This window comes from Acanthopagrus latus, chromosome 20 (genome assembly GCF_904848185.1).
Source record: "Acanthopagrus latus isolate v.2019 chromosome 20, fAcaLat1.1, whole genome shotgun sequence".
NCBI lineage: Eukaryota > Metazoa > Chordata > Actinopteri > Spariformes > Sparidae > Acanthopagrus > Acanthopagrus latus.
Genome location: NC_051058.1, coordinates 3,102,484 through 3,129,127, shown reverse-complemented (window position 1 = coordinate 3,129,127; position 26,644 = coordinate 3,102,484). Strand labels below are relative to the sequence as shown.

At 42.3% G+C, this 26,644-nt stretch overlaps 3 protein-coding genes across 3 annotated transcripts; 1 reads left to right on the top strand and 2 right to left on the bottom strand.

Annotated features, from left to right (window-relative positions):
- Positions 1-6,807: 6,807 nt before the first annotated feature.
- On the bottom strand, positions 6,808-15,569 carry eme1 (essential meiotic structure-specific endonuclease 1). The gene is made up of 9 exons (XM_037081863.1): positions 15,315-15,569; positions 14,140-14,885; positions 13,825-13,952; positions 13,504-13,593; positions 10,789-10,910; positions 9,814-9,952; positions 8,686-8,801; positions 8,414-8,603; positions 6,808-7,903 (listed from the first exon to the last, which is right to left on the bottom strand). The coding sequence occupies exons 2-9, from the start codon at positions 14,858-14,860 to the stop codon at positions 7,727-7,729; spliced, it is 1,683 nt and encodes a 560-aa protein (XP_036937758.1). The 5' UTR covers positions 14,861-14,885; positions 15,315-15,569; the 3' UTR covers positions 6,808-7,726.
- A 220-nt stretch (positions 15,570-15,789) lies between these two features.
- mrpl27 (mitochondrial ribosomal protein L27) lies at positions 15,790-17,590 on the top strand. Its single transcript, XM_037081864.1, has 4 exons — positions 15,790-15,924; positions 16,525-16,653; positions 16,879-16,946; positions 17,031-17,590. Exons 1-4 carry the CDS (start codon positions 15,885-15,887, stop codon positions 17,235-17,237), a joined length of 444 nt encoding a protein of 147 aa, XP_036937759.1. The 5' UTR covers positions 15,790-15,884; the 3' UTR covers positions 17,238-17,590.
- Positions 17,591-20,407: 2,817 nt separating this feature from the next.
- Positions 20,408-26,306, bottom strand: LOC119009349. The gene is made up of 6 exons (XM_037080497.1): positions 26,180-26,306; positions 25,324-25,588; positions 23,696-23,802; positions 22,262-22,357; positions 21,995-22,156; positions 20,408-20,975 (listed from the first exon to the last, which is right to left on the bottom strand). The coding sequence occupies exons 2-6, from the start codon at positions 25,358-25,360 to the stop codon at positions 20,772-20,774; spliced, it is 606 nt and encodes a 201-aa protein (XP_036936392.1). The 5' UTR covers positions 25,361-25,588; positions 26,180-26,306; the 3' UTR covers positions 20,408-20,771.
- Between the last annotated feature and the right edge of the window lie 338 nt (positions 26,307-26,644).

The following is a 26,644-nucleotide window of genomic DNA, read 5'->3' as shown; positions in this document are numbered from 1 at the left end:
GCTGCAGGCGGCAGAGGGGCGGGGTGCCCGAGTTGATTTTCCCACTTGCTCCTCTTGGGGATGTGCCCGGACCCCAGAGATGCTCTTTGTTTGTGTATTTTCGAAAAGTTCCGTTCCTCCATCAAGGCCTCGCGTTGAAATTTCTGAGGACGCGCGGGGTAAACAGAAGAGCGAGAGTGTCCGATAGCATGCCGATGCAGAACGAGGAGACGACCACTCAGCGAATCAATGAAAATGTAATGGGTGTAGTTTTGCAGCTCCCAGTCTCTGAGGCAGGGCACGTGGCTGCAAATAGATGTTCTGTTCCAAAGGCAAATTTAAGATTCCCCCCCGTCCCCACTGCTCTTAAGATTATGATTTAAGGAGTATAAGCTGATCCCTGATAAGTGCCTGAGGGCAACTTCCACCATGACTTTCCAATAGTCCTGGACTTATGTTAAAAGCTAATGGCATAAGCTTGGCTGTTAGCACTCCGCTCATGACTGCTTCAACAGCAACGGGAAATAAAGAATGGGAGAAGAGAAGGAAGTCAAATATTGGCGGACTGGAAAGACTCCTAACAAGAGGTTTCACTTCACTGAGCACTCTGTTATAAGCTAGGTATTCAGACTGATATTTTTTTTATTTTTTTTTTGTCCCAATAGACAGACTACACAGCAATAGTTCAAACATTTTCAACTTCCACCAACCATCAAATTCCACTAAAATTGAAGTCCCAAACACACCTTTATTGAGCCCATTGTTCATCTGTGCGAAAAGTACAGAGGCTGAGAGGGGGGACGGTTTCGTTCCGCCTCCAGTCTGACAGTGGAGGTAGTTACAGAGAGGCCAGACGGAGCCTGTGTGAATGGACAAACCGTCAGGGTGGGACAGAAGCTGATGGGGTTCGGCCCGAGAGCCAAGCAGGATCCTTCACTCATCAGTGAAAAGAGAAATGACGCACACTTCAACCCACAAGTCGTGGAGTCTGTGGCAACTTGATTAAGGAAAAAAAAAAAAAAACAGTCTCCTGTCCTGTTTTACCAACTCTTCGTCATATTTCTGCCCGGAAAAACAGTGCCAGGCAGCTCCTGCAGTTGAATGGCAGCGATCATGTGTCTTTGTCTCCTCCCACTGTTTGCGTTGTTGTAGTCACTGTCTCTCTGGCAACTTGTAGTGAAAAAAACAAAACAAAAAAACACTGACTGACACTTCATCGGTGTTTCCAGTTTTGGTGTAAAATGATGTAAACGCAAAACTCGAGACGACTCATAACTTTCAGGACCTCAGTCCACTGCTCGGGGATCAGTCCAGCAGCGTCTGTGGGTCTTGCATGTCAGTGTGGACACGACACTGCTCTTGTATCTGAGGCCCCTGAGGAGAAAAATCCTCCACATGTTGTACAGTTTGGTGTCTTTTATTTCCATTAAGGGAAATCTGGTTTTAAAAATTGTGTTCGATTAGAATCAGAATTGAATCCTTGTAATTGTAATAAACGCAATAAGTGTTAACAAAAAAAAAAAAAAAAAAAAAAAAGTGGTCTTCTGCACGTGAGGGGAAGAGCGAGTTTGAATTAAAGTTTCATTCTACACAGGGAAGAAAAAGCTGAAATCTCGCAACATATGCAGACGCAGCACGCTCGATATTTTTTAACATCTGGCCACATGTCAAGCAGTGATGTCACAGCGGGGTTTATCCATCAGTTGTTAATGGCAATATATACCTGCTGCGACATCAATGATTTGTGCATAAAGAGGCTCAGGGAATAAAATGAGTGGCAGAATTAACTTTAGCTTTTCAGATTTAGTTCATTTACACGTGCACAAAACCATTGACTTCCTATGCATGCGCACACTTAGAGCGCCTAATCCCCTTGATAGCCTGACATTATATCACACTTCATGATCATACATCTTTAATAGGGCAGACAGCAGGGCTGAATAACCTGCTTCACCTTAATCCACGCTGAAGCCTCTCCATGCCACGTCGCAACCTGGAAACACGATTGAGCCTCTGAAAGAAGCTCCACACTGAGAAACCCAGACAAGCTGTGAGATATTAGACATCCATGGAAATAAAACAGCAGCTGACACGCCCTTCACTTTGAAATCTTATCTTAGCATATAGGAAATCCTCCCAAACATATCTGAGCCATTTATCAAAATCTTCAGCAGTTTTTTTATTTATTTTTTTTTCTCCGCATATTTATCTTTCCCCATCCGTTGGTTTACAGGATACATCCTCTGCCTGCCTGATAATGTATCCAGCCTCCAATTCCTGACACATGCTGATGTTTTTCTATCTCCACATCTGAGTGGGGTTCAAACCAGGCTGTGAATGTAGCGCAAGTCTGCCCCCAAGTGACCGGATACCATATCGCAACGGAGAAGCTGGCACAGCTACTCCTACATGGTATAATTTCCCATATGTCTGAACATGGTTACGAGCATATCCATTTACACCTTCATGTAATTAGTGAGTATGTTGTTTTCTTTTTACGTGCAGCAGCAGATTGTTGGGAAACTGTCAAGAGACAACAGGAAGTAACATGCTGTAAGAACAAGACGCACACAGAGGATAGAAACAACACGTAATTAGGAAGGAAGTAAGGAAGCAAGGAAGCAAGGAAGTGCCCCAGGGCCTCAGGACCCTCAGGGGACCTCGAGGCTCCAGGTTCACTATCATGTCATTAGTTGGTGGAGATTAGATTCATTGCAAATGTTTATATTTCATGCAGATTCCTTCTGCGCGGCCTCTGACGGATTTCAAACTCATCAGAAACTCCTGCGCTCACTGTTGTATTCCACCAGTCTTCCCCTCATCTCCTCATCCAGCAGATTCATAAAACTGACCTCACGTTTCTCCTGAAAACACGGCAACACTTCCGTCTCGTGTTAAAATGTACTTTAAAACCAACCAAGTGTACTCTGCCGTATATATTCTTGCAATCGGGTTGAAAATCAAGTGTTAGGGCCTTTGTTATGTCCCTTTACATTGTGCTGACATGGTACACAATCCTTAATTAATCCTTTTTTAATTAAGTCAGCAAACTACATGCTAATTACTGACTAAAGCCATTCTGTTAAAGTGACTACCTTCTGTCACTCAGACATTCGTGACAGCACATTTACAGTTAGAGAGCACATTTGACATTATTACAGTGAATCCTGCTGCCTGTTATATAAAGTGCACATGCCCACTTAGTCTTGATTCCTACTGTTTCTCATGTTTCACGTTATGTTGTTGGATATTCCTTTGATAACATATGCAGTTCACATGAATGACATTTGGGGATGTAAAGGGGAATACAGGTGTGAATAATGCCTGGTCTGACATGTTAAAAGTGTTAAACTCTGATGCTTCCCCCGGTCAGAGCTAGGAAGACTGCTGTCAGGACACCACATGATGTCTGACATGACGAGGTGTGTCCTGGTGCATAGAGTTTACAGAGAGCGGGACAAACGAGGCTCAACAGTACAGTTTGCCCCAGGGCCTCCTAGTGAGTTAATGAGGCCCTGCGCTGGAATCCTGCATATGGATCCTGGTATCCATTCCAGACAAGTGGAACAATTGATGATCATCAGATTATGTATTTCGCCAACTAAATTTGATGAAAACTTTATAAGCCCACAGTGAGTGAGTGGAGCGAGAGAGCGACAGAAGAATATGATGGTGCGGCACTTTTTTCGCTGCATAAAAAGATGCCTCTTCAAATCCAGAGGTGGAGGATTTCAGTCGTCGGTATACGCTGTTGCCTCACATAAGTGCCACGGCTAGACGTTTCCATGTGCATCAAACAGAATCCTGAAGTGAGTATCCGCCTGTCTTTGATAAACAGACAGCGGCATGTGATGCTCTGAGGTATTACTCGCCGTATTGCTCCATTTCTGATATGAAACCCTCTTTCCTTTTGAGTTGAGGTCAAACCGAGGAGGGGGGGGGGGCTGGGCCGGAGGGAAATAACGTTGCTATGGGTGAATCATTTACACGCGTCTGCTTTTTGTCCCCGCGCAACCCCTCTTCTGTTTTCGCTCCGTCCTACTCCATCCCATCTTTGAAGTCTCCGACCACCTCAGAGCAAATAAGGAAGGATGAGAAGGACGAGCCGGTCCTGAGGTAGAGCAAAGCCATGTATCTTCCACTGTAATTGCCAAGTTGTGTGACCTGAACGCGGGATATCTGAAGGAGGAACGCTGCTCCTCCTGCATGACTGCATGGACCAAAAGATACTGAATCACGTAATGTAACAGTAGCTCTGAGGCAGTGTTGCCAGAACCAATTATAGATCACACTCCGTTGCCATACGCGGCTGATGTTACAGTACACTATCCTCTACAGAAGTGCCTCTTAAAGTCAAGTGTGTGTGGAGAGTGTGAGGCAGCTTCAACTGAAATTACTAGAAAAAAATAAATAATAAATATGTTTCACTCACTCCTGAGGGTATCAAGTCACGCAGATGAGTTTTAGGTGTGTTTAGCCAGGTTTGAGATGTGAGAATTCTGCCTTCATGCACAAACGGACCCAAATGCAAAAACACACGGGCAGGTAGCTGAACGAAAAGCGAGCTCAATTAGCATAAAGCTGATGGTAAAACAGTAGCAACGAAAGGCAGGCGAAAGGCAGATAACAAAAGAAATCCAAGAGCATAAATCAAAAGAAAGTGCAAACCAGAAACGGACACGAGGTATCAAGAAACGGGAAACACACGACAAGGATGATGGGACAGGCGCACACGGGAAACACAAGGGCAAAACACATGAACCGACAAAGCCTGAGGAGAGAGCACTAACTTAAACACACAGGTGAACGCGGACAAAGGGCGGGAAAGCAGACAAATGTTGTTCACCTCCTTCTTGGGAACTGTGCCTTTTCACTAAAGACCTGGCTTCAACAGCTGCAAACAAGGTTGATAAAATGCAGTGAGACTGAAGCACACAGTAAAAAATGGGGGGGGGGGCTGTAAAACCAAAACAATGAGCTGAAAGAAGCTAAAAAAAAAAAAAGCTGTAAAGCTGCGGGGAAACTGTATTCCAAAATCTGGCATGACTCGAGCAGAAATGTTCATAGCAATGGTAGTGATTTAGTTTTATTCATTTTAGGTTTAGACAGAGCAACAAGGCTAGCATGGTCTTAAGTGTGCTTCAACACTATTACCTTGATATGTGTGAAAGAAAGTCTACCTGAAAGGGATCACTGTGTAGAACCATTACCAAACAGGGGTTCATCATGTGAGAGTCTATGAGAGTCTGTCGTAAGAAAAGGCTTTAAAACTAGAAGTCATCGCTCGACACTGTATTATTCAGCACGAGGCCTGTGTTCTGTTCATTTCCAAGCTTATTTCAGTCCTTTCCTCCCTGTGAACCTCTTCTGTCATCACGCGCTGTTGTACCTCTCAGTGTCTGTCTCTCTGTATGCAGGACCTGGGGTGAGACATGTTGCTCATCTCTTAAGCCCATTTAACAGCTCGTTACCCATCCGTCTCTTTCGCCCTCTTTTCCTCTGTTCCAGACACTCATCACTTCTTGGTCAGGTTCCATTTTTGCTAATGCGGTGGAAATGAGCCGTGGGCATTGCAAAGCGAAGTGGAGCAGATTTGTGGCAGCGTTTTGCCACCGCACTCCATGAAAACACACAAACAGGGCCAGGCGAGACGAGGGCTCGACGCACACGGGCAAATGAAGACGCGGGAGCAGCCAATGACACAGAAAGCTCAGAGGCTGGCCGCGTGTAATTCAATTGGACAGCAGTTCAAATACATGATGGGTGAGGTGTTACACTACACACAATGCTTAATTAAACCAGATTAAAGGTGAGCCACAGAGATATTGTTCCACACAGAAATGTGCCTCCTTACTGGTATGAACTCACTGGTTTGAAGTACTGATATTTCAAAGCAAAAAATAAATAAATCAAATTTAAAAATAAACACGCAACAAAGATGCAACTTCAAACTTTCACTGGTACGATACGTTACTTCTGCCACAAGAGGTCTTCAAATCAATAAAAAAGATGGTTTGATGAGGCTAAGTAGTGTTGGATCATGGGAGTTGTTGTCTTCATTGGTAAACAACCACCATTGGCCTCCTTCCTTCCCCATTATCATCTGATGTTGCAATGAAATTTCAGATTTCTCTGGAAACATTTGGTATACTAGAAGTACACAACTGATCAAAATATATAACAAATGCCTAGTAGATTTTTAGACATTTTAATGTGGAACTGATACATATTAGGGGCGGCTGTAGCTCAGCGGGTAGAGCTGGTCGACTAGTGATCGGAAGGTCACTGGTTCAAATCCCAGCTCCGGGCAGGGCTGAGCTGCATGTCGAAGTGTCCTTGAGCGAGATACTGAACCCCACATTGCTCACTAGTGAGGGCCCTGCGACGAGCTTGCGACTTATCCAGGGAGTACCCTGCCCTTGCCCTGAGACATGGCTGGGATTGGCTCCAGCAGCAACACCCCGCAACCCCATGGAGAGGGATAAGCGGTTCGGACAATGACATGACATGACTGATACATATTAAATCTTTCAGGAGAAAGTCCAGTACTTTTAAACATGGGATCTATACACCTTATTCCTAGCCCCAAAGGGACCTTGCACAAATTATGGCCGTGACTTTGATGGGTGCAGTCACTGAACAGGAATCAGCGTCCCTGATAACAATGCAAATCCTCTTTCTGAGAGTGATTGGTATGGTGTATCATTCATCCATGGATATCTAGGTTAAGCACGTTTATCAGGCCAATATATCTAAGGCTTTTATTTTTGTCTAGCCCACTTAGCTAATGCATCTAAGGCCTTGACAGTGCCACCAATGCATCATTACTATTCGTTCATCATCTTTATTATGATACTTTGTGACTTGCGTTAGTTCTGCCTAGCACTGGAGGTATCCCTCATAATAAGTTCCCCAGTGACATCGCCAGGAAACTTGTGGATACTCATAATTACTAGTAGTATCAGACTCTCAATGAATTTCACATAAAATGACAATGTATACAAAATGTTTCAAAATTGTTATAGTCAAAACTAAAGTAAAGAAAGAAATGCGACCCTTGGATTGCTTTATACAAAGATCTATGTCTAGGACAACTGGCTGCACAGCAGTTTGTACGTACGTGATAGGCTTTGTTTAGGTCACCATCAATATACGAGGGAAGGTTTGTGAGGGAAGATTCAAGAAAATTATAATCAACATCACCAGTTGCAGACCTGTTTCGCCCCGGGTCCAACTGGAAGACACCACTGACATCACTGAACAGAGGGCTAATTTCTTTGTTTATGACTCAAGCGTGGCCATGTTTACCAGAGGTTTTCCAAGACATGACACAAATTAACCTTTAATTTGCTGCTGCTTCACATTGTGAGCCCTGTTCGCTTCGGTGAGCTTAAGCTAATTGGCCACAAATGCTAATCCATAAGGCTCCTTTCTTTGCTTACTTTTGGTGAGACAGGCATTTGAAAAATAAGTAAAATCTGCTATTCTGACGTAAACATAGAGTTAGCATGAACCATAGCCGGAATGACCGCAATTTAATGAAACCCATGTTGCAAAATATGAGTTTCCTTTTAATGACTGTATATGATATTTCTTATTGAATTTTTTCTCATTGATAGCCTTCTAAAACAATATTTTCATAAAACGTTGATTATATACACATCACATAAAAAGCAGAATTCCAACCACTTTGTATCAAATTTGATGTTGTGACTAGTCCAAAGATACTGGAAACAGCTTTCATAGATCAGACGGTGGAGTCTAGTGTCTGCTCAGGGTCACACGAGTTCATCATGAGGAAGAGGCGTTTGGAAAGCTCCGGACCGACCCGTCGACTCGTGGAAGTGACGCCTTCTCCCCTGCGGATCAGAAGGTCAGACAGCAGGGAGATCTTCTCGTAGTCGTTCTTGCACAGATTGTAAGCCTGTGGAAAGACAAGTAAATAAGAAAACATATTATTCTAAAGTATTGCAGATATGAATAAGACTGAAAATGTTTTGACCTCGCTCTGTTGCTGTAATAATTAAACCCCATGTACAAAAAACTCCCTAGTGGACTCCCCCCAATACCCTTTTGAATCAGGGTGTCACCCAGACAATAATCCCTTATTTATAAGATGCATTTATAATAAGAGGGATTCTGCACTTGTCTAGAAGCTGTATGATGCTTTTTTGAGCAAAATAAGTTCATACATAACATATAATCAGTAGGAAAGCAGGAAAACAAAAACAAAAAAAGTAAAAACAACACATTAGACAGAGTTCAAAGACAGAACAGTTCAGCATGTTTGAGCAATACATTTAACAAGCTAAACCTGGCTTAAAGACGTGAGAAGAAAAGGAGAGAGGTCTTGACACATACACATGGCCACTGTTGTTACAAGAAAAGTTTCAGGGGCAAAGATAGCAGAACTGGGCTGCTATAATGAGTGTACCTTGTTGAGCAGCTGTGGGGAGGGGTATGCTGCCAGAATGGCTGAGGCCATGTCTGGACTGACTCTGTTCAGCTGTTGGATCTGTCTCTTCCACACCTGCAGCAGCCCTTTTCCAGCTTTATCCACCCGCTGCCCCCCTGCCCACTCACTCTCCAGGTAGAAAGAGAAGCCCGTGTTCTCCCTCTCTCGCCTGAAAACACACAGGAGCATGGGTAACGATTGTCTGATCTGACAGAAAACGAGCCAGGCGAGGTGGTAAAGAGCTCACTCACTTGAAAGGGGCTTCTGCAACTGCTTTGGTTGTCATGGTGATGTGATCTGAGAAGTCCTTCCAGGTTGACAAGAAGCGAACTGAGACACCAGTGTGAAGCTGCAGATGCACCACTGCCTGATGGGACGTTAGAGGACAGAATGATTTACTGATGAATACAAACCAATCCCTGGAATGTAAATCAAAATGTTCAGTACGTTAAACAGAGATCCTTTTATCCAGACATTCAATTAACAGTCAGTTGTAATGGGTAGAAACCTAAGCCTAAACCTAAGCCTAAGCATAAACTGAGGACAAAGACAAAGATTTTTAGTTTTAAAACAAAAAATGTTTTTAGAGCTGTTGAATCCTAAATCATCCATCTTTCCTCACTACATTTCAGCCTGTCTCAGCTTCTGGCGTACATAAACTTCAGTCGTGGTTAGTAACTTCTTTTTAAATACAAAAATGATCAATTTAACTCCGTCATCTTGTTGCATCAGCCATGAGAAGCAGGTACTTATCTGTTATCATTACTGGCTGAAAGAAATCCATACCTGTATTCTAGATTTAAAAATGTCAAAATCTCTCCAAATTGTGGAAAGGTCTGCCTTAGAAAAGGACGTTAGTTTTCAAATTAAGTGCAAATTCAGGGGTTCAACACATACTTCCAGGAGAGTGAGGAAGGAAAGCGGTGACTGGACTAGACGTAATTTGAATAAAACTTTAAAACGTCATCTTGTCTGGGAACCTTTCAGCCTGGGTCATGTAGATACTTTAATGTTCATCAGCAATGGTGATTATTGAACAATGTGGACAACAACTCCCATGATCCCGCATGACACATGTCTTTTGTTTGAATAAGAGTCCCCAGTAATCAGAAATTACATTCCGTGCATATAAGGTATAAATGGAGGGATGTTTTAAGGGATTTTACCCTCAATAAAGCCCTTAAATTATAACAACAAAGCATTAAAAATAACAATGTATTAAAAAAAGTTTCATTTTCCATTGATTTTTATTATCATTATGATATTATTTAAGGGTAAATTTATTTTTTTAGGTAGAAAAAAAAGTAAATATTATAACAAACAGCAAGTGTGGAATTCTCATTTTTACTCTTCTTCTCCAAATTATAAAAGAAATCTACCTCTTCTACTTCAACTCGTGACACCTCCGGTAACACCTCTGCTCCACCATTCTTCTTCCGCTTCTTTGCTTTTCCTCCCCCATGCTCCTCACCGGCGACCCCCTCTCGAAACCTCCTCTGGCTTTGGGACTTCTGGGATCTGAGGGTAAAAGGTGACATCTCTTTTTACTCTGGACATCCTCTGGTCTCAAAGTGTGACAGCTCTCTTTACTCCATTTCTTTCTCCACACACCTCTCTCTCAGTGTTTCCAGTGGCATTCAGACAGCCTCTGCTGACAGTGCTGCTGACAGTGATGGTGACATGTTTCAACATGCTAAGGCAGCAGCAGATGTGCTATTTAACACCATATCTGAGTGCCATTGCTTGTTGTTTTCCAGCATGTCACTGAGTGCTATACTTCACACTGTTGTACATGCCCACACTGGGAGCCACTTGTCTCCTCCACTGCCTTCTCCACATAGTCAATCAGTCCTCTACTGTCAGACACTAAGACACTGAACCACAGGAGCTGAGAGATGCTCAAGGGCTCCTCGACACTATGTTTTATATAGTGTCCTCTCTTTTCTCCTCCCCCATGTTGATTCTGTTGCCCAAGCCGGATCACAGAGAATCACTCCAGCAGTCTCTACTTCTACCACCTCCAATATGACTGAATAAATTGTTGTTGGAACTGGTTGATTTTTCATCGACAACTCTCAGCGTCCTGGTTCTCCAAAATAAGGATGTGTTTCTTTTGTCCATTTCCCATCAGTGTAAACTGGATATCTTTGAGTTTTGAGGCACTGAAAGATCCAATTCCTTATTTTCAGATGTTTCACTGATAAAACAAGTCACTGGAAAAAGTCCATAATTGATCCTTAATGGAATTAATTAACTGCACTGCTACATGCAGCTCTGAAATAAAGTATTCTTGAATTCAAACGCCTACCAGCTCCACAGCTCCTCAGATTCTGGTAGATGCTGTCCTTCCCTACCTGAAGTATTTCTCCAGGTCGATGACAACCAAGCTGAGAGTCTTGCCGGGGTTGCGCCTCTGCTGGTCCTGCACCCAGGACGTCAGAGTGGGACCAGACTCAGACCTGCCATGCCTCTCCTCCTGAATTAGAGAGTACATCGGTGTAAGAGGAGCTGTATAGATCAATGAAACAGCCATCAATAGATACGACTGGGTAATGTGGCTTAAGTCAATAATACAATATAATATGGCACATAGTAAATATTGAAACTAATGTTCAATCCATAAAACTGATTTTCACTTTGATGCACTACATCGAACAAAATTCTCTACATGATGAACTGTAATGTTAATGACTTATTCTGTTTAGTTAGTTTGCATGCAGACAGCAGAATTTAATTATCATATCAACATAATCAGATTTCAATTAAGATTTGTTATATAATCTTTATATACTGACAATATTACAATTCTGCCTTATCAGCAACACAGCAGAAGAACATATTTCAAATGGTCCCTTCCAGTTTTTATTTTATTTTTTAAACACCAAACTATTATTTAATTGTTTCACAGAGCTTTTGAAAATACTATATGTGAAGTGAAATGGATCACTTGTTAAGGTAAAATTAAAAGCAGTGAAATGCTCCCGTTAGCATGTTAAAAGGGGCACTGTGTAGGTCTGGAGAATGTGTTTTATTATTAAATGTTAATGAGGTAATAATACAAACGTACAAATATTACACAAAATTACAGAGTGCATCTTTAACGTTATTTGTTAATGGAAACACGGATAAATATGTATCATAAAATCAAAAAACTAAACGGACATACACCGATCAGTCACAACATTAAAACCACCTACTTCATCTTGTGCAGGTTCAGCTTGTGCTGCCAAAACATAAGACCTGGTCATAAGACCACAAGGGTGTCCTGTGGTGTCTGGCACCGGTGCGTTTGTAGTGGATCCTTTGGGTCCTGTGTGTTGGGAGGTGGAGCCTCCATGTGTTGGACTTGTTCTGGCACTTCCCACGGATGCTCGATTGGATTGGGATCTAGGGATTTTGGAGGCCTAGTAAAAGCCTTTGGCCCTTTATTGTGTACCTCAAGCTGTTCCTGAGCAGTTTTTGGGGTGTGTCAGAGCGCATTGTTCTGCTGGGGGAGCCATTGTCATCGGTGAGTGTAGTTGCCATGGGTTTGGATGAGTGGTGTGTGTCAAGTGGCATCCACATGGGTGCCAGGACTCACCTATCAGTGGTTTCAATGTTGTGGCTGATCAGTGTAAATTTGTGACAGACCGGGTGGGGAAATCAGAAAGTACTGTTGGTTTGGGGCTTTTCATGAAATGACAAAAACATTGAATAACAGTCTTATAAAAATATATCAAAACTATTAAAGGATATTAAACAAAAATCGAGCTCATCTCACACTATCCATCTTCGTATTTTACATTCATGGCCTGTGAAGGATGAGGAAAATGATCCCAGTTCCCACTCACCCTCTACTCTAGCTGTAGTAGCTGTTACCGTATGGGAGAGGCTATAAATCACTGCCAACCGCGACCACTAAGTATTCTAAAAAACAGCTTTATTCCCACTGCAATATGAGTTCTAAACTCGTTCTGCCATGTGAGAGAACTGTAATATGTTGCTGTTGGAAGATGATTTATGATGGATATTATAGCCATTGTTTGTTAGTCATTTATTATTACTAATTTGTGTTTTTGTTGATGGTGCTTCACACTGGAGACAAATACAGTCTGCTACACTGTGTGGTCCTTAACTGAATTATTTCTACTTACGTGTACACTCATATTTAATGTTGTTCATGTTCCTTATTTACTATACTTATACTTATTATTCTACTGCTGTATTTGCTGTAATTTTCTGCCGTGTTACATTTCAGTTCCTCCATCTGTTCTGCTCTCACTCTCACTTTATTCTCCATGCTGGTACTGTTCCTTTTTACACTGACTCCATTTTCCCATCAGCTTCATGAAAGTGTGATGTCATTTTAGAGCAGCAAGGTGAGTCACTCTGTTGATGGTGTTGTTTAACTGTGGAAAAGTTCCCCACTAACAAATATTTGTGCTGTCGGTCAATCTGTTAATTATTTTCTCATTTATTCAATGTGTTGTTTTTTCAATAAAATGTCAGAAAACTGTGAAAAAAGTCGTTCAGTGTTTCCCAAAGTCCAACGTAACCACCTCGTGTCTTGTTTTGTCTACAAAAAGTATTTAGTTTACTGTCATAGAGGAGGAACGAAACCAGAAAATAGTCTCATTTTAAAAGGAAAGGTTCACCCAGAAATAAAAATTCAGTCATCATCATGTCCATAAAACATTTCTAGAGCTTTACAGAAAAAGAGAGTTGCAGCATTATCATTAAGCAACTGAAGAGGCTAGGGATTGGTTTTTAAAAGGTAAAAACAACTTAAAGAACAGAAAATGGCTCCATCCAGCTCCATCCGGCGTAACCCAAGTCTGCCCTGAGGTCCCAAATGTATTTGAAAAGATGTTATTTACACCATCGATGCACAGATGAGCTCATGCAGCCACTTCAGACTGCACCATAAATAATGACTGAACTTTTATTCTAAGGTGATTTTGTCTGTTAAGAAGCTGAAATCATTTGTTTGTTTTCCTTAAAAAAACCCAAACCAATGAATTAATTATCAAGATAGTTGCAGATTGATTAAATAGCTAACAGCTAATTGATTAATCATTTGCAACTCTAACCTGAATGCAGTTGTGGATTAGAGTGATGATGTCATCCACTGTCATCTGCATCACAACATGGGCCTCTGGTAGACACGCTGCATCGTCTGGCTATGACACACAGGGAACAGACAGGAAATCAGCACTACATCACTCATTATGAAGGACTTCATTTAGTGGTGTTACTATTATGTGAGCACTCACAACTGCTCCTCTTTCTAAACCATTGTCTTATCTGTTGAAAGTAATTAATGCAATGTGTTTTTTGACAAGTATACATTCATGCTTCACCTTGACTAGAACACAGCAATGGGAAAATAATGTGACAGTGTGTGTTATCACCTGTGCACAGGGAGCCCTCCTCATCCAGCTCACACTGCGTGGGAGGGGTTGTTTCTCTATGGCGCAGCTACAACCCAGAGCCTGCACCGCCGCCAGCAGAGTCCCACCTCCTTCCAGCTGTAACAGAGCTGCATACACACATAGTTACCACAATGAAGAAATGAGACAGCATCAATAATGGCTCTGAGGCAGGAAGCAACAAGCACCTGGGATTTACCTGCAATATAAAAATCTACAACAAATCAACAGGTGTGACTGACAGTGAAAGGGATTTTTAATGACTTGTGCAAAGTGCCAAGTGCGTTTCAGCTTTACCTGGGTCCACAGCCACCACCATGTGCTTTATACACTCCTCTGGCCTCAGAGCCTTGGCAGCCTCCGCCAAAGCTTTCTTCTCTGCCTTCTGTCTCTCTTGTTCCTGCCTGAGCACCTCCTTGCCCCCCTGCTGTCTCTCCCTGGCCTCCCTCCTCCTCCGAGCCTCCTCCCTGGAGGCCTGGATTTCCTCCGCCGTCCGCTTGGCAGGTTTCCTCTTGACAGGAGACGTGTCGGCGCTTCCTGTGTTGGAGAGATGCTTTGGAGGCAGCCATCGCTGAGGTAGAGCCGCCGCCGAATCCTCTGAGCCATCTGAGTTCAGTGTTCTCATCTGATGGAGGCTGAGCGGACGCTCTGCCTCTGAAAAGCCATTCTGGCAAGAGAGCCGTGAGCCGGCCAGATTGGACGGCGAACACTGCTCAGCATCCTTCCCATTAGTGACGGTGGAGGAGGTCCTAATCAGATTGTCTTGTTTCTGTTTCAGTCTCTGTGCCAGTGGGACATGAGGTGCATCGTCATCAGAATCGCTGCTAATCATCATTACATCAGCTCTTCCTGTACTTGCGCCCGCGTTGCCCTTTGCTGAGGAGAGAGCGGCTGCCCCTTCTGCATTAGAGCCACCTATGTTCTGGGAGGCTTGGCTGAGGTGTCGACCCGGCTGGAGAAAGTCAAACACAGGCAACTCTTCGTCCAGGTCACTGGTGGAGTCACTGTAGCTGCCCATGTTCTATCAGAACATCACAGAGCCACTGTATAAGAGATATGAATCCAGAATTAGCACAGGTTCACCATTGTACAGACTATCCTTCTCCTCCAAGTGCATTTTCCTCTGGCAACCCACCAACTCTAACACAGAAACCTATCAAATGTACTTTTCTTAGATTGTGAACGTGTGGTAATATTATCAGTTAGTGCACAACCTAGAAAACACACGAAGTATGAGTAGTTTACAATACTTGGTGTATATAAGCCCATTAAACAGAGCTTATTCTAGTAACATTGGGTTCTGTATACTTGGTACAGGCCGTTTGTGACACTTTACTGATGGCTGCTTAGTGAATTGGACGTATTACTTAAGCTTAGCAGAACACAGCAATAGGAAAGAAATTAATTTTCATGTTGAGTTCGGCACAGTATTATGCCCTTAAAAGAGACAGTCGCGAAACACGAACACTCACCATTACCATACAAAGAGACGTGGGCAAACGTTTGGAATGACTTGAAACACGACTTTCCATATTCCCTTTCTACGAAATCTTGCATTCAGACATAATTGCTACTTGCATTAGCTGCTAGCTCTAGTTTGTAAGCATCCAACGTTATTTAGGTAAACGCACACAACGGTAACTTCTGTCTTTCTGTCGAAGGAGAGCTTGTTTGATTTCCGCGGGTTGCGAGGTAATGTTGCGTTCAAGGTAATCGGGGCGATCCTACAATAGCGTTAACGACGGCCAGTCCATAACTCATACTCATGACGTAGGGAACATTTTTTTGTCAAACATTAACTGGAGGGGATATTTCATCCCGGAACGCTTGCATATCCCCAGGTCTAAAAAATATTGTTAGTAGTCTGCTGTTAATCATGTTACTGTTACTGTTGATAGCATTTAGCGACAATTTGGGAGCTAATGATGAACAGTATTTCTAGTGTGTCATGACGGTCCTGCATCTGTCTTGGAGAACCTGAACGCAGCAAAGATATCCGGATATGACGCATATACGTAAGTGACGCGCCGACATTTTTCAAGATGGCAGCCCTGGCGTCCTTGATGCTCAAGTCCAGAGCAGGTATAAAATATTTATAATTTACAAATAGCTCTTCAAAAAAATGATGTAATATTTCCCGGCAGCGCCGCGCTTACTGTACACGTCCGTTTTAAACAATTGCTGTTTTACATGCTAACCTAACTAGCGACGCTAACGTTACCTTGCCAGTGTGCACATTTCCACCAAATGTCATAGACAAATCATCACCGCGTGAACATGACAAAACTCAGTTTGTGCCTTCCTGTAACTATGTCATGATTACCAGCAACGCCTTCAGATGGACGGGGTGAATTTATGATGTACTGTAGCAAAATTTGGGACACAGCAACTTACTACGGTACATCATATTGCTAATGAAATGTCTGCTGCCCTCCTCTGTTGACTTTGTTGTGAAAAGTATACTGTTTCTATGGAAGTTTGAAGAATTCGTAAAATGTGTTACAGTGTGTTTTACCGGAAATTCACTTTAAATACTGTAAGTGAGATCCTGATAAACTGTAACATTTCAAATGGAGTTTGGAGCAGTGGCTTTATCCACAGTGCATATGAGTGACTGAGAAATATCAGGGCTGAAAATGAATCAGTGTGTTTCTTCACATTTCTCTGTGCCACTGGTCTCAGGTCTGTTGGTGCCTGGTCAGGCCTCTCTTCTAGAGTCTGTGAGGTTTGCATCTAAGAAGTCTGGTGGTTCCAGTAAGAACCTCGGAGGAAAGAGCCCTGGCAGGAGATACGGCTTCAAGAAACAGGATGGTAATAACAAACCATTTGAAACCACTTCCTGTTAGTTGTGTAGTTCTTCATCCGCAAGCTCAAATTCGGCCACAACCCATAAAAAGACCTAAGCCAACAATGACAGCATCTACTATCAAGAATTGTGTGTTCCCTCGTCACCTTGAACACGCATTGTTATGGCACCCGGCTGTGTGAATATATATTATTTGACAGTTATTTAACAACTTTTCTGTTGCTCATCAGGTAATTTTGTCCATGCGGGTAACATCCTTGCAACCCAGAGGCACATGAGGTATCACCCAGGTGCTCATGTAAGTTACGTCCAAAAACACTGATTTGATGTAGTAAAAATGTCCACATTCTCAATGTGCATCACGTCCTTTCCTCTCCTGCAGGTGGGGATGGGCACCAACAACACGCTCTTTGCTCTGGAGGATGGGTGCGTCAGGTTCACCAAGGAGGTCTACATCCCACCACCACGCAGCCCCGAGGCCACCAAGGTCATCACCAAGCTGCCTAAAGCAGTTGTGCTCTACAAGACCTTCATCAACATCCTGCCACTCAAACAGGAGGGCAAGTTTAAACTGGTGGACATGGTCTGAAGCTGACTGGACTGGACTGGGAGGTCATAATTCCCCGGGTTTTGTTGCTGTCGACCGAGAAGGACTTGTTTTGACTGACACCTCAGCTGAATACCAGAGATCGACGGGAACAGCACATCATCCTACTCAGCTTCCTGTCTCTGTGCTCCATCATTATGTGACACTCTCTGTTGGACTTGATAAACAGAAGTTCAACTCCGTCACAACTGAACCGATGAGAGGCGTGTAACCATGGTCTGGACTCTGTACACTTACAGTTGATTGAGACACCCAGGATGTACCAGAGATGTCTGTGTCGTAATACTTAATTTGTTCTTTATTGACTGTATTAAAGGTTTGTATGTGAAAATCTATTCTTTTGGTAACTTGGGTTTTTATTGTGTTATAGTTGTAACTGCTGAGAGCAACAAAATGTAACTTCCTGGCTAAAGATACATACATCCCAGGAGTGTGAAATACCGGCACTTTGTGTTTGCAGCTCAGGTCGGACACCAACCTTTAAGTGTCAGTATGATATTCCAGGGATGAGACTGAACAACCGCATGCTTTTTTAATAGGAAGTTCCATTTTGTTGTTTTCCAAGGCCAGAAAACTCTTTCTTTAATGTAAACAATGGGATATCATATGAACAAAACAGTTATTTCACATGAGATGTTTCTGCTGGTGTCAGTCAGAACTGAACAGTCTATGGATTAGAATCTGATGGCAGTTTTTGGTTTGAGCTTGGAATGTCTACTCTGAAAACACACAACTTTTGGGTTGTTTGCATATGAGACACCACGGTCAGTCAAGTCTCATCATCAAACTATATCCATGACATGTGATCTCTTTAACAGTTGGCTGTGAAAGACCCCATCCACTCAAACTGCAACTGTACTATATAGGCTAACATTCAGGACACTTCTTTATCTGTCATTGACCTTTATCATGTTAAAATGTGGAATACGTTCATAAAGACTTATGGTCATTTATTTTGTTAATCAAATCTGTACCCTACTTTGTGTTGGGTGATGGGTTACCAAATGTTACCTTGAAAATGAACATTAAAAAAAATGAAAATTAAAGAAAATTAAAGAGAAGGAAAACGCCTCCATACAGCTCATCCAGTATAAATCAAGCACATAGATTGCAACTTGATTTGAAAAAATGTTATGTACACCCCTACACACTTATCACTGCAGTAGCAGTGATGAATTTGGCTCTAAAAGAGGTGGAAGTAATGTCTTTTAAAATCCATTTGTGGAGCTTAGGGCTTCCAGAGACCTCGACAGCACATGACGCACCTTATGGAGCCATTTTAGGTTTTAGTAATGACTGTTTCATCTTCGAGTGAACCGTTCCTTTTCTGAGGTAATGTGAGGAAAATACTGTACATTTTAGCCAAGAAACATGTAGAGTTTGCAATATCTGTTTAACAGTTACTGCTATTGTTGCAAAAAGTTCTAAAGGCGCTTTACGAGAAAAAGAAAATCCACTGTGGGAGAAATGCAGTACCAGTAAACTGACCACAAGATGTCAGAGAATCACTGCTACATTATGTGCTCCTCAGTTTGGTTTTATGGAGTTAATGTTGAATACATCACTCTCCTGCGAACACCAGCAGTAAAGTCTTCACTGCACGCATAGGGCACAGTCAGCTTTAATGTAATGAGCTGCCAGGTGACGGTACAGTTGTGGTTCATAAGCCTCGGGACGACTTTGCACAACTTTTTGATCTTTTTGGTGATTCCTCTCAGAAACACATCCCAGCACTCATTTTTAAGCAGATTTGAGTGTTCGAATATGAGGATTTATTGAGATAAAGCTTTTACTTTACTACTTAATAGATCACTCAAATGTAGTGGCTCTGGAGAGTGATTAAGGTATGATACTAATTTTCAAGTGTTTTGTGGTCTTTTAATTCTGCTGGCAGAAAAAGTGCAATACCCCAACAGACCACAAGATGTCGCACAATCAATACAACTTTAATGTGTGTGTATATTCCCCCCCCCCCCCCCAAAAAAAAAGGGGGGGGGGGGGTGTAATTAAAAAAAAAAAAAACATAGGGTCTTTGATTACTCAGTCACTTAGGGAAAATCACTCTTCCTTGATCAGTCCCTGTATAAAATGTGATGTGAACGGCACGAGTATGTCAGCGAAATATTATGTTGGAGTATCTTTGTAAAAGCTTTTAAACAGGAATTGGGAGATAAGCAGGGACGGTATTTCTCGTGGTATGCTGAGGGAGTGTGGGTAACGCCTGGTACACTGCATGGGAGTGGGAACGCTGTCATGAGAGCAGAACGAATGGATGTGAGGAGTTTGCAGACATGGTGTTTTTATACTTAGATGGCTGAGGGTTCATTCCTTTTTGTGGGTCAGCGTGCACTCCACTGCCTGACTGGATAACATACTGAGAATAAACCAAGGTAGATTTCTGTTTCAAAGAACACTGTAAGCAAATCAGTTCTTTTGGTTTGCATTTGCTTCTCTGCACCTGTGGTTTATCTTTAAAAAGAACAAATGAGCCGTGGAGTTACTGAATAGCCACTGGCATCATTAAAAATCCGCATTCTTGGTCATCAGTCCACAACAATCAAGTATCGTTTTGGAGTGCGCAGTCTCACTCACCCAGGTTTCTCCTGCATGTGGAGGGTTTGTGTTTCCTGTGGTTAGTGTTTGATCTGGGTTAAAGAGTAACCCTGGCGCCGGCGTACTTTACCTCTCAAATTCAGTATAACCGTCATGAACGATGAGCACAGGCTGGACGGAGTTACTGTGTAAGCAGCGCCTGGTCTTACAAAAGAGAGTGCGACCTTTTGAGGGCTGTAGTTGGCCCGTCTCCAGACAGCGGGTTTTTTTTTTTGGTTTGTTTTGTTTTACTGCCTGCAAATGTTTGTAGAAAGTCAGTGTGAGAGACGGTTCCACTTGTTCTACTGACATTTGGAACAGATGTTCATGGTTCCCCAGAGGATGTACCAATGACCCTGACTTACAGTATGTGGTGGCACAACCAGCAGGTCAACATTTTCACCTAGCTAGCCAACATGTAATCAGTAGTTTGGCTCAAAGCAGTTATTAATGGCTTGTCTGTCTGTCTGTGGAGAATGTTTCCATCCTTAGATGGTCTGAGTGTTATTCCAGAGGTTACCAGACTCTTATAAGAACAACAGTCTGATGGCAACGCAGAACATTCAGGATTTAATTGGCATACAATCTGTTAGATTCAAAGACATTCAATAAAAGGCTTCAGTACAAAAACATCCTGATCAGTATCAGAATCATGTTTGTCATTCTTAAAAAAAAACACACACACATCAAAAACCAGTAACTGCAGAAAAAATGCAGAGATAGTGTATGTGTCATTCTCATATGGTATAAGTGGACAGCTTACGTCAGAGTCATTATCCTGTGAATACGTCTCAGCAGATTCGCCTTCATGTATCATTAGCTCTGCCTCGCAGCATTCCCTGCCCTCTTTTACTTGTCCCTGACGACATCGGCCTCTTGGCTCCCACAACAGCAGCCCTCCTCCTCGTGCTGTGGCTCGGACCATCAGACAGACAGGAACCTGGAGCTCTGCGCTGGGCAGCGGGAGGAAGACGGCCCCTGGAGTGATGTGGATGGTTGGTTGGGGTTGTGCTGGTCATCTCCGCTGGGGTGCGAGGAGTGGACCGACAGGTGAACATCCAGAGTGTGCACATGTACGGGTGAAATTTCAAGAGACTGGCGAAGCGTTTCCTCGTACGTTGGCGGAGGCTGGGAGTGAAACGTGACAGAAGGGAAATCTTACATGACAAATCGAAGATGTGCTGCTGGGGATCACCACAGATTTAGACATAACGATCAGTTTACCAGTCATGGCCTGTGAAAACAGTTGTGCAGTGGCTATTGAGGCTTGAGAAGGGTATATCTTAGCTCATGGCATTGTGGGAAATGTTGTCTTTCGTATGAATTAGGCCAACATCTCATAGCCTACTTGTTCAGCAAATTAAATACACGGGTTAAAACATCTGGTCTTTGCGGTACGGTTGCCAGGTTTGATACCATCTTTTCTGTTCAGGGATCTAGAAACCTGTGTCAACTGTGTACAGCATGCACCTTCCTGGAAAGTTACCAGCTGTCATTTTTGCATTTCTGTTCATACATACTAAACAGATGAGATACAATCTGTCAATAAGCTAGCTTTGAAGTGCTGCCGGGCATATTCTTGAACTCTGAGGAGCGCTAGTCCGGCTGTTTTCTGCCTGTTTGCAGACTTTTGCTCAGCTAGGTGAATCACCGCCTGGCTCCAGTTCCATATCACACTATTCTGCATACACAGACGCATCATCATTCCCATATAAGGGGGAATAAACACTCTGTATATCTGTATTTATCACATTTGCAATTGTCAAAGTCTGGGATGCAGCGATGGCGCCCCTGCCAAATGTCAACTTGCCATTTAGAGCACGGAGGTTGCAGAGGTTGTTACTGTTGTTTCCTATACAGACGGGGATTTTGAAACGCAGATAACGGGAGGGTGGACAATGTGGGCTGAAATAGTCGGCCAACGGCAGGTTTATATGGCAAAAGTCAGAGTAATATCCCACAGAGATGACGGTGGTATTAATCTTCTCATCTCACTCTTTGAAATAAATAAGTGCATTTTCCAAGATGGTGAACTGTTCCTTTTAACCTTTTTTTCCAGTCAAAATGAAGTGCTGTAGAAGTTTTCCACAAGTTCCTCTGGAAACCACCTGGGAACCCCTGACAGGTGACGCGTTCTGTCTGCTCACCTCATCGTTGCAGCCGCTGAGGCCGAACCTCTGTGAGATCATGGTGTGGATCTGCCTCTGCCGGTCTTTCTTGCGGACGCTCTCATAGGAAGGCAGCCTGGGCAGGGCGTCGTTCAGGTGGTAGTTATCCGGCTTCCCTATTATAAACAGCCCCCCAGGAAGCTAGATTACATACAAACACAACAGCATAGTGGTATGAAAGTTCTGGCAGCTGCAGTGGCATTTTCAGATGTTTGCAGCAGTGGCTGTCAGGTCCATGTATTCTACCTGTGGGCCAACAGCCGCCTGGTTCACGGCAGCACGGTGCTCATTGTGGGAGATGCCGATCAGAGAGTGCCTGCTGTGGTAATGCCGAGAATCATCCTGGGAACAGAGGTCATCAGGGATTAGTTATAACTTTAGAACATTTTAAGTTGCTCTAACACTGGCTATAATTCACACATTTCAATTTATTCATTTATTTGTTTACGTATTTATTTTCCTCTTGCCGTGTCCCCTTATCTACATATTTTCACAATGTTTTCTACATTTTCTTTTTGTCAGTATATCTATTTATCTAGCCATTTATTTATTTAGGATGTTGGATCCCATCTGTTCACATTATAAAGCACAAGTGCTCTTTTTCTTGAGGGGGTGTTACAGGCTCCCTCTCTCCATTCTGTGTTTTCTCCTCCTCTTCCCTCCTCTCAGGTGATCCTGGATGCAGCCCAGATTCCTTTGTTCAATTGGCCTCCAGATTAATAGTTATGGTTAAACTTGTTCTCGGCCATGGTAATGTTGCTGATTACAAGGTAGAGCCAACTTTGCATTTTGTTGTGGCCATGAGAGCATTGCTGTTACATCACCCGGCAAACGGGACCTGGCTGGCACACATCGTTGTTATTTTAAAATCTCTGAGAATCATCACCTCAGCTACACAATTTTCTGGCCTTTCATAACCAGGTTATGGCTAAATACAATAACTTTTTTTTTTCTCACTTACTTCAGCTCTAAACATATCCAGTCCAGCTAAAAGATGTGAATTCATTTGCTCTGCATCCAGCCCAGAACTTTAACGGTGATCTCTCTCTAATTTATAGGGACTTTGCATTTAGTAGATCAAGGTAATGCTAATGCTGTTTGTGGATGGGATGTTGCTGTTGTTTTTATTTTAGTGTATTTTTATTTACTATAAATTATGAGTTAACGGATCGCCATTTACTTCCATTGAATTGAATTGGAGACATGAACCCCAAACTACCCAAAACATGATTGGATGTTGTCGTTAGAATGGCAGGGTGCAATATGATGATAATGAAATACAGCCACCTAGATTCCTAATTTTCCTTTTGGTTATTGAATATGATGCCCATTATTTCATTTGTCTAATATCATTTTTTATTATAGGGAACGAGGTTGAAGGGTCTGATTAATAAATAAAGGTGTATTTGTATGCATACCATTTGGCAGCGGTGGTATTTCTCTGAATACATTTACTGTACTGTAAATTCAAAGTATTTGTTCATGAGTAATTCATTTTAATGCGACTTTAAACTTCGACCCAGCTACATCTCTACCCAGTTAAGTAGCCGAGTTAAAATTGGCTCAGCGTTTTACATCTTAGCTCAGTAAGATGCAACATACACATCATGAGGGGGTCAGAGAGGTGCGACTGAAGTCTGGCACCTCTCTGCGGTTGCTGTAGGGGAAAGTTGGACTTACTGGGTAGTTTTCTGTCGTGTAGGGTCTGAATCTGCAGCAGAGAGGATCCTTTCTGTAGAAGACCACCACCATCATCAAGATCACTAAACAGAACGCTACACAGGACACTGAGGTGGAGGAGGAGAAACAGCATAGTGTTACTGCTGCGGAGCGGAACGCAGCAGGCTACATGTGGACATGTTAGAGTACACAAAGACAGTAGAAGAAGAAGCGGAGGCCGCCCCCCTCCCCTCCATGTATCTGTGACTCTCTTGACACCAATTAGCAGTAAAGTGTCTGTGTGATGCCTGTGCACATGCAGTGAGGCCTGCCGTTTGTAAATGTTTTAGGATCTCTTTGTTTTTTTTTCACAAAAGTAATTAATTCAGTCATTCAATCAGATCCTACAGAACTATTTATTATTATATAATAAAATGACATATTTTTTTACCTTATAACTGCAAAAAATCTCTTAATCTCACCAAGAATATCTGTCTAATTTCAAATCAAAGTATCTTATTACACGCATCATAGCACACAACCACCAAAAAAGAGGCATTTGAGGTAAGTTACAGGACACTTGCGAGAAACACCTTGTTTTCATACTGATTTTGTTGTTTTAAAGTGTTCTGTTCTGTTCTGTTTTATTTTATTTATTTATTTTGCAGTAATTTAAATATAAAAAGATGGTTTGGGCCTAAATATCCCAGACAGGTACAGTAAATATTTCTATGTAGTCTGATTTATGTTGACTTGTAAAAACATGAATCCACTGTCAAACTGGTTATAATTCATGTTGATGTTAATCTGTACAATGTCATGTTCATATTTATATAGGAGTTCTATATCTTACCTTTTGATTATTCTGTTTAATTTTTAATATTGTTATTGTTTTTAGAAAGCTAGTGTCCTTTGGCTGCTCTGACTCTGATTCTTTAGTTCATGAACTTCAGAACTGAAGACGTTTCTTGGATGAGAGGTGAAACTACTTCAAAAAACTTCAATAAAAGCCTTCGATCCAGTCGCCTCTGTATAGCACTTAGTTAGTTCTCTGCAGTAGTTTTGGCTTGCTAGATTATGTCTGCTGGAACACCTCACATCAATGGCCTGATCATCATATCACATTAGCTGTTTAACTTTATTTTTTATATATGTTTGATATGACATACAGTGTAAATCTATGTTCCAGTGTCCAAAATGATTATACTGCAGCACTTCTGTTGTTCTGCTGACAGTCATGTGACACGCACTGAGAGGCTTTATGTCAAAGCTGATTCAACCTTTCACTACCGTGAGCTGGTTTCCTTCAGCAAAACCTGGTTGCAAAGTACATCTAGGATTCAGATTTTGAAGAATTTCTGAAAATTAAACATAATTACTGCCTGGTATTTTTTGTCTTGTTTGAGGACATCCGTCTTTACCTACACACTTGATTAAGGTGGCCTTCAAAAAGACTTTACTCATGAGGACTCATTGCTTAAATCACTATCATACCATTCATGCAGACACATCTCCTCTACTGATTTAATGGTTTGGTCAAATAAGCAGAAGCTGATGTTATTTGATAACCATAGTGTGATTTGCTCAACCAGTTTAACATGGAAGCTGGATTCTGACAGTGAAGTGAAATCAAAAGTTGCTTCTCTCACCTGAAGCCACGATGACAGTCAGCATCTCTGGAGACATCGCTGCAGTCCCTCTTTGTCAGTTTCCCAGCTCCACAGCTCTCAAACAAATCACTCCCTCGCGATCCAGCTGGAGGTAAACAGCTGACTCTTTGGCTATTTCGAAACTCAACACAGCACAGACAGCCGATCCCTAAGGACTAACCACTGGCTAAATATTAACAGCATGGCAGGAGAGTGGTGGAGTCTCCTGCAGGAATAACTCACCTCCTACACGTTTGCTCTCATTCTGGTAAAAAAAAAAAAAAAAGGAAGGAACACACTGACGCTTGTGCAAACTCTAGTGGAAGTTCATGGAGACACATGCAAATTTTACCCAATAATGCTATAATACTGTCAATATGACAGTGTTTTTTGTTGTTGTTGTTCTTTTTTCCCTGCCCATTCTTTGACTGATATGAACCTGTTTGAGGAAGTCCACAGTAAAAGAAAAGGAAAAAATAAGTAAAGAGAAAAAAGTAACAAATGTTGACAATGCCAGGTCATATTTAGACATGATGAGTAGACAGAGATGAAACACTCAGGTCAGGTTAAAGGCTTGCTTAAAGTGTCACTGTGCTGGAGGAGTCATTTAAAGTCAGAATTTTAATAAGTGCAATACTAATAATCTCATAATACAAACTCAGGAATATTATATCATATTATATCATTTTATAACATATTATATTGTATTATATAGTTTTTTCCATAACTGAATAAACAAGCTGTTCACAGATGATTAAATAGATAAAACATATAGTCATATCATCATTATAAGATTTCAATGTGTATATCATTTAATATTTATAGATTCATATTTAATTTGTGTCTCATCAACAACCTTCTGGTGATCGGAAGGTCGCTGGTTTGAATCCTGGCTCCCCCGTGTTGGGCTGAGCTGTGTGTCGAGGTGTCCTTGAGCAAGATACTGAGCCCTGAATTCTTCCTACACCTGTGACGTGAGCCACTGTCAGTTCAGCCTGCTGCCACCTGACAACAGATCCAGAAGTATCTGCTGTCAGATGGTTCATCTGTGAAGATTATCTTGAGGAACACAACATGCAAGTATCATACACTTGTGTTTCAATCAGATATTATAAATTGGCTAAATGACACTAAGGAATGTGCTGAAGGGAGAGGCGCAATGCATTTTGGGCGTGAGCTATGAGGGAACCCGGTCTCCTCTGTGTGACAGTGTGTGTGGTGTGTGTGTGTGTGTGTGTGTGTGTGTGTGTGTGTGTGTGTGTGTGTGTGTGTGTGTGTGTGTGTGTGGCGCACTCACAGCAGAGCCACAGGTCAGCTTCGT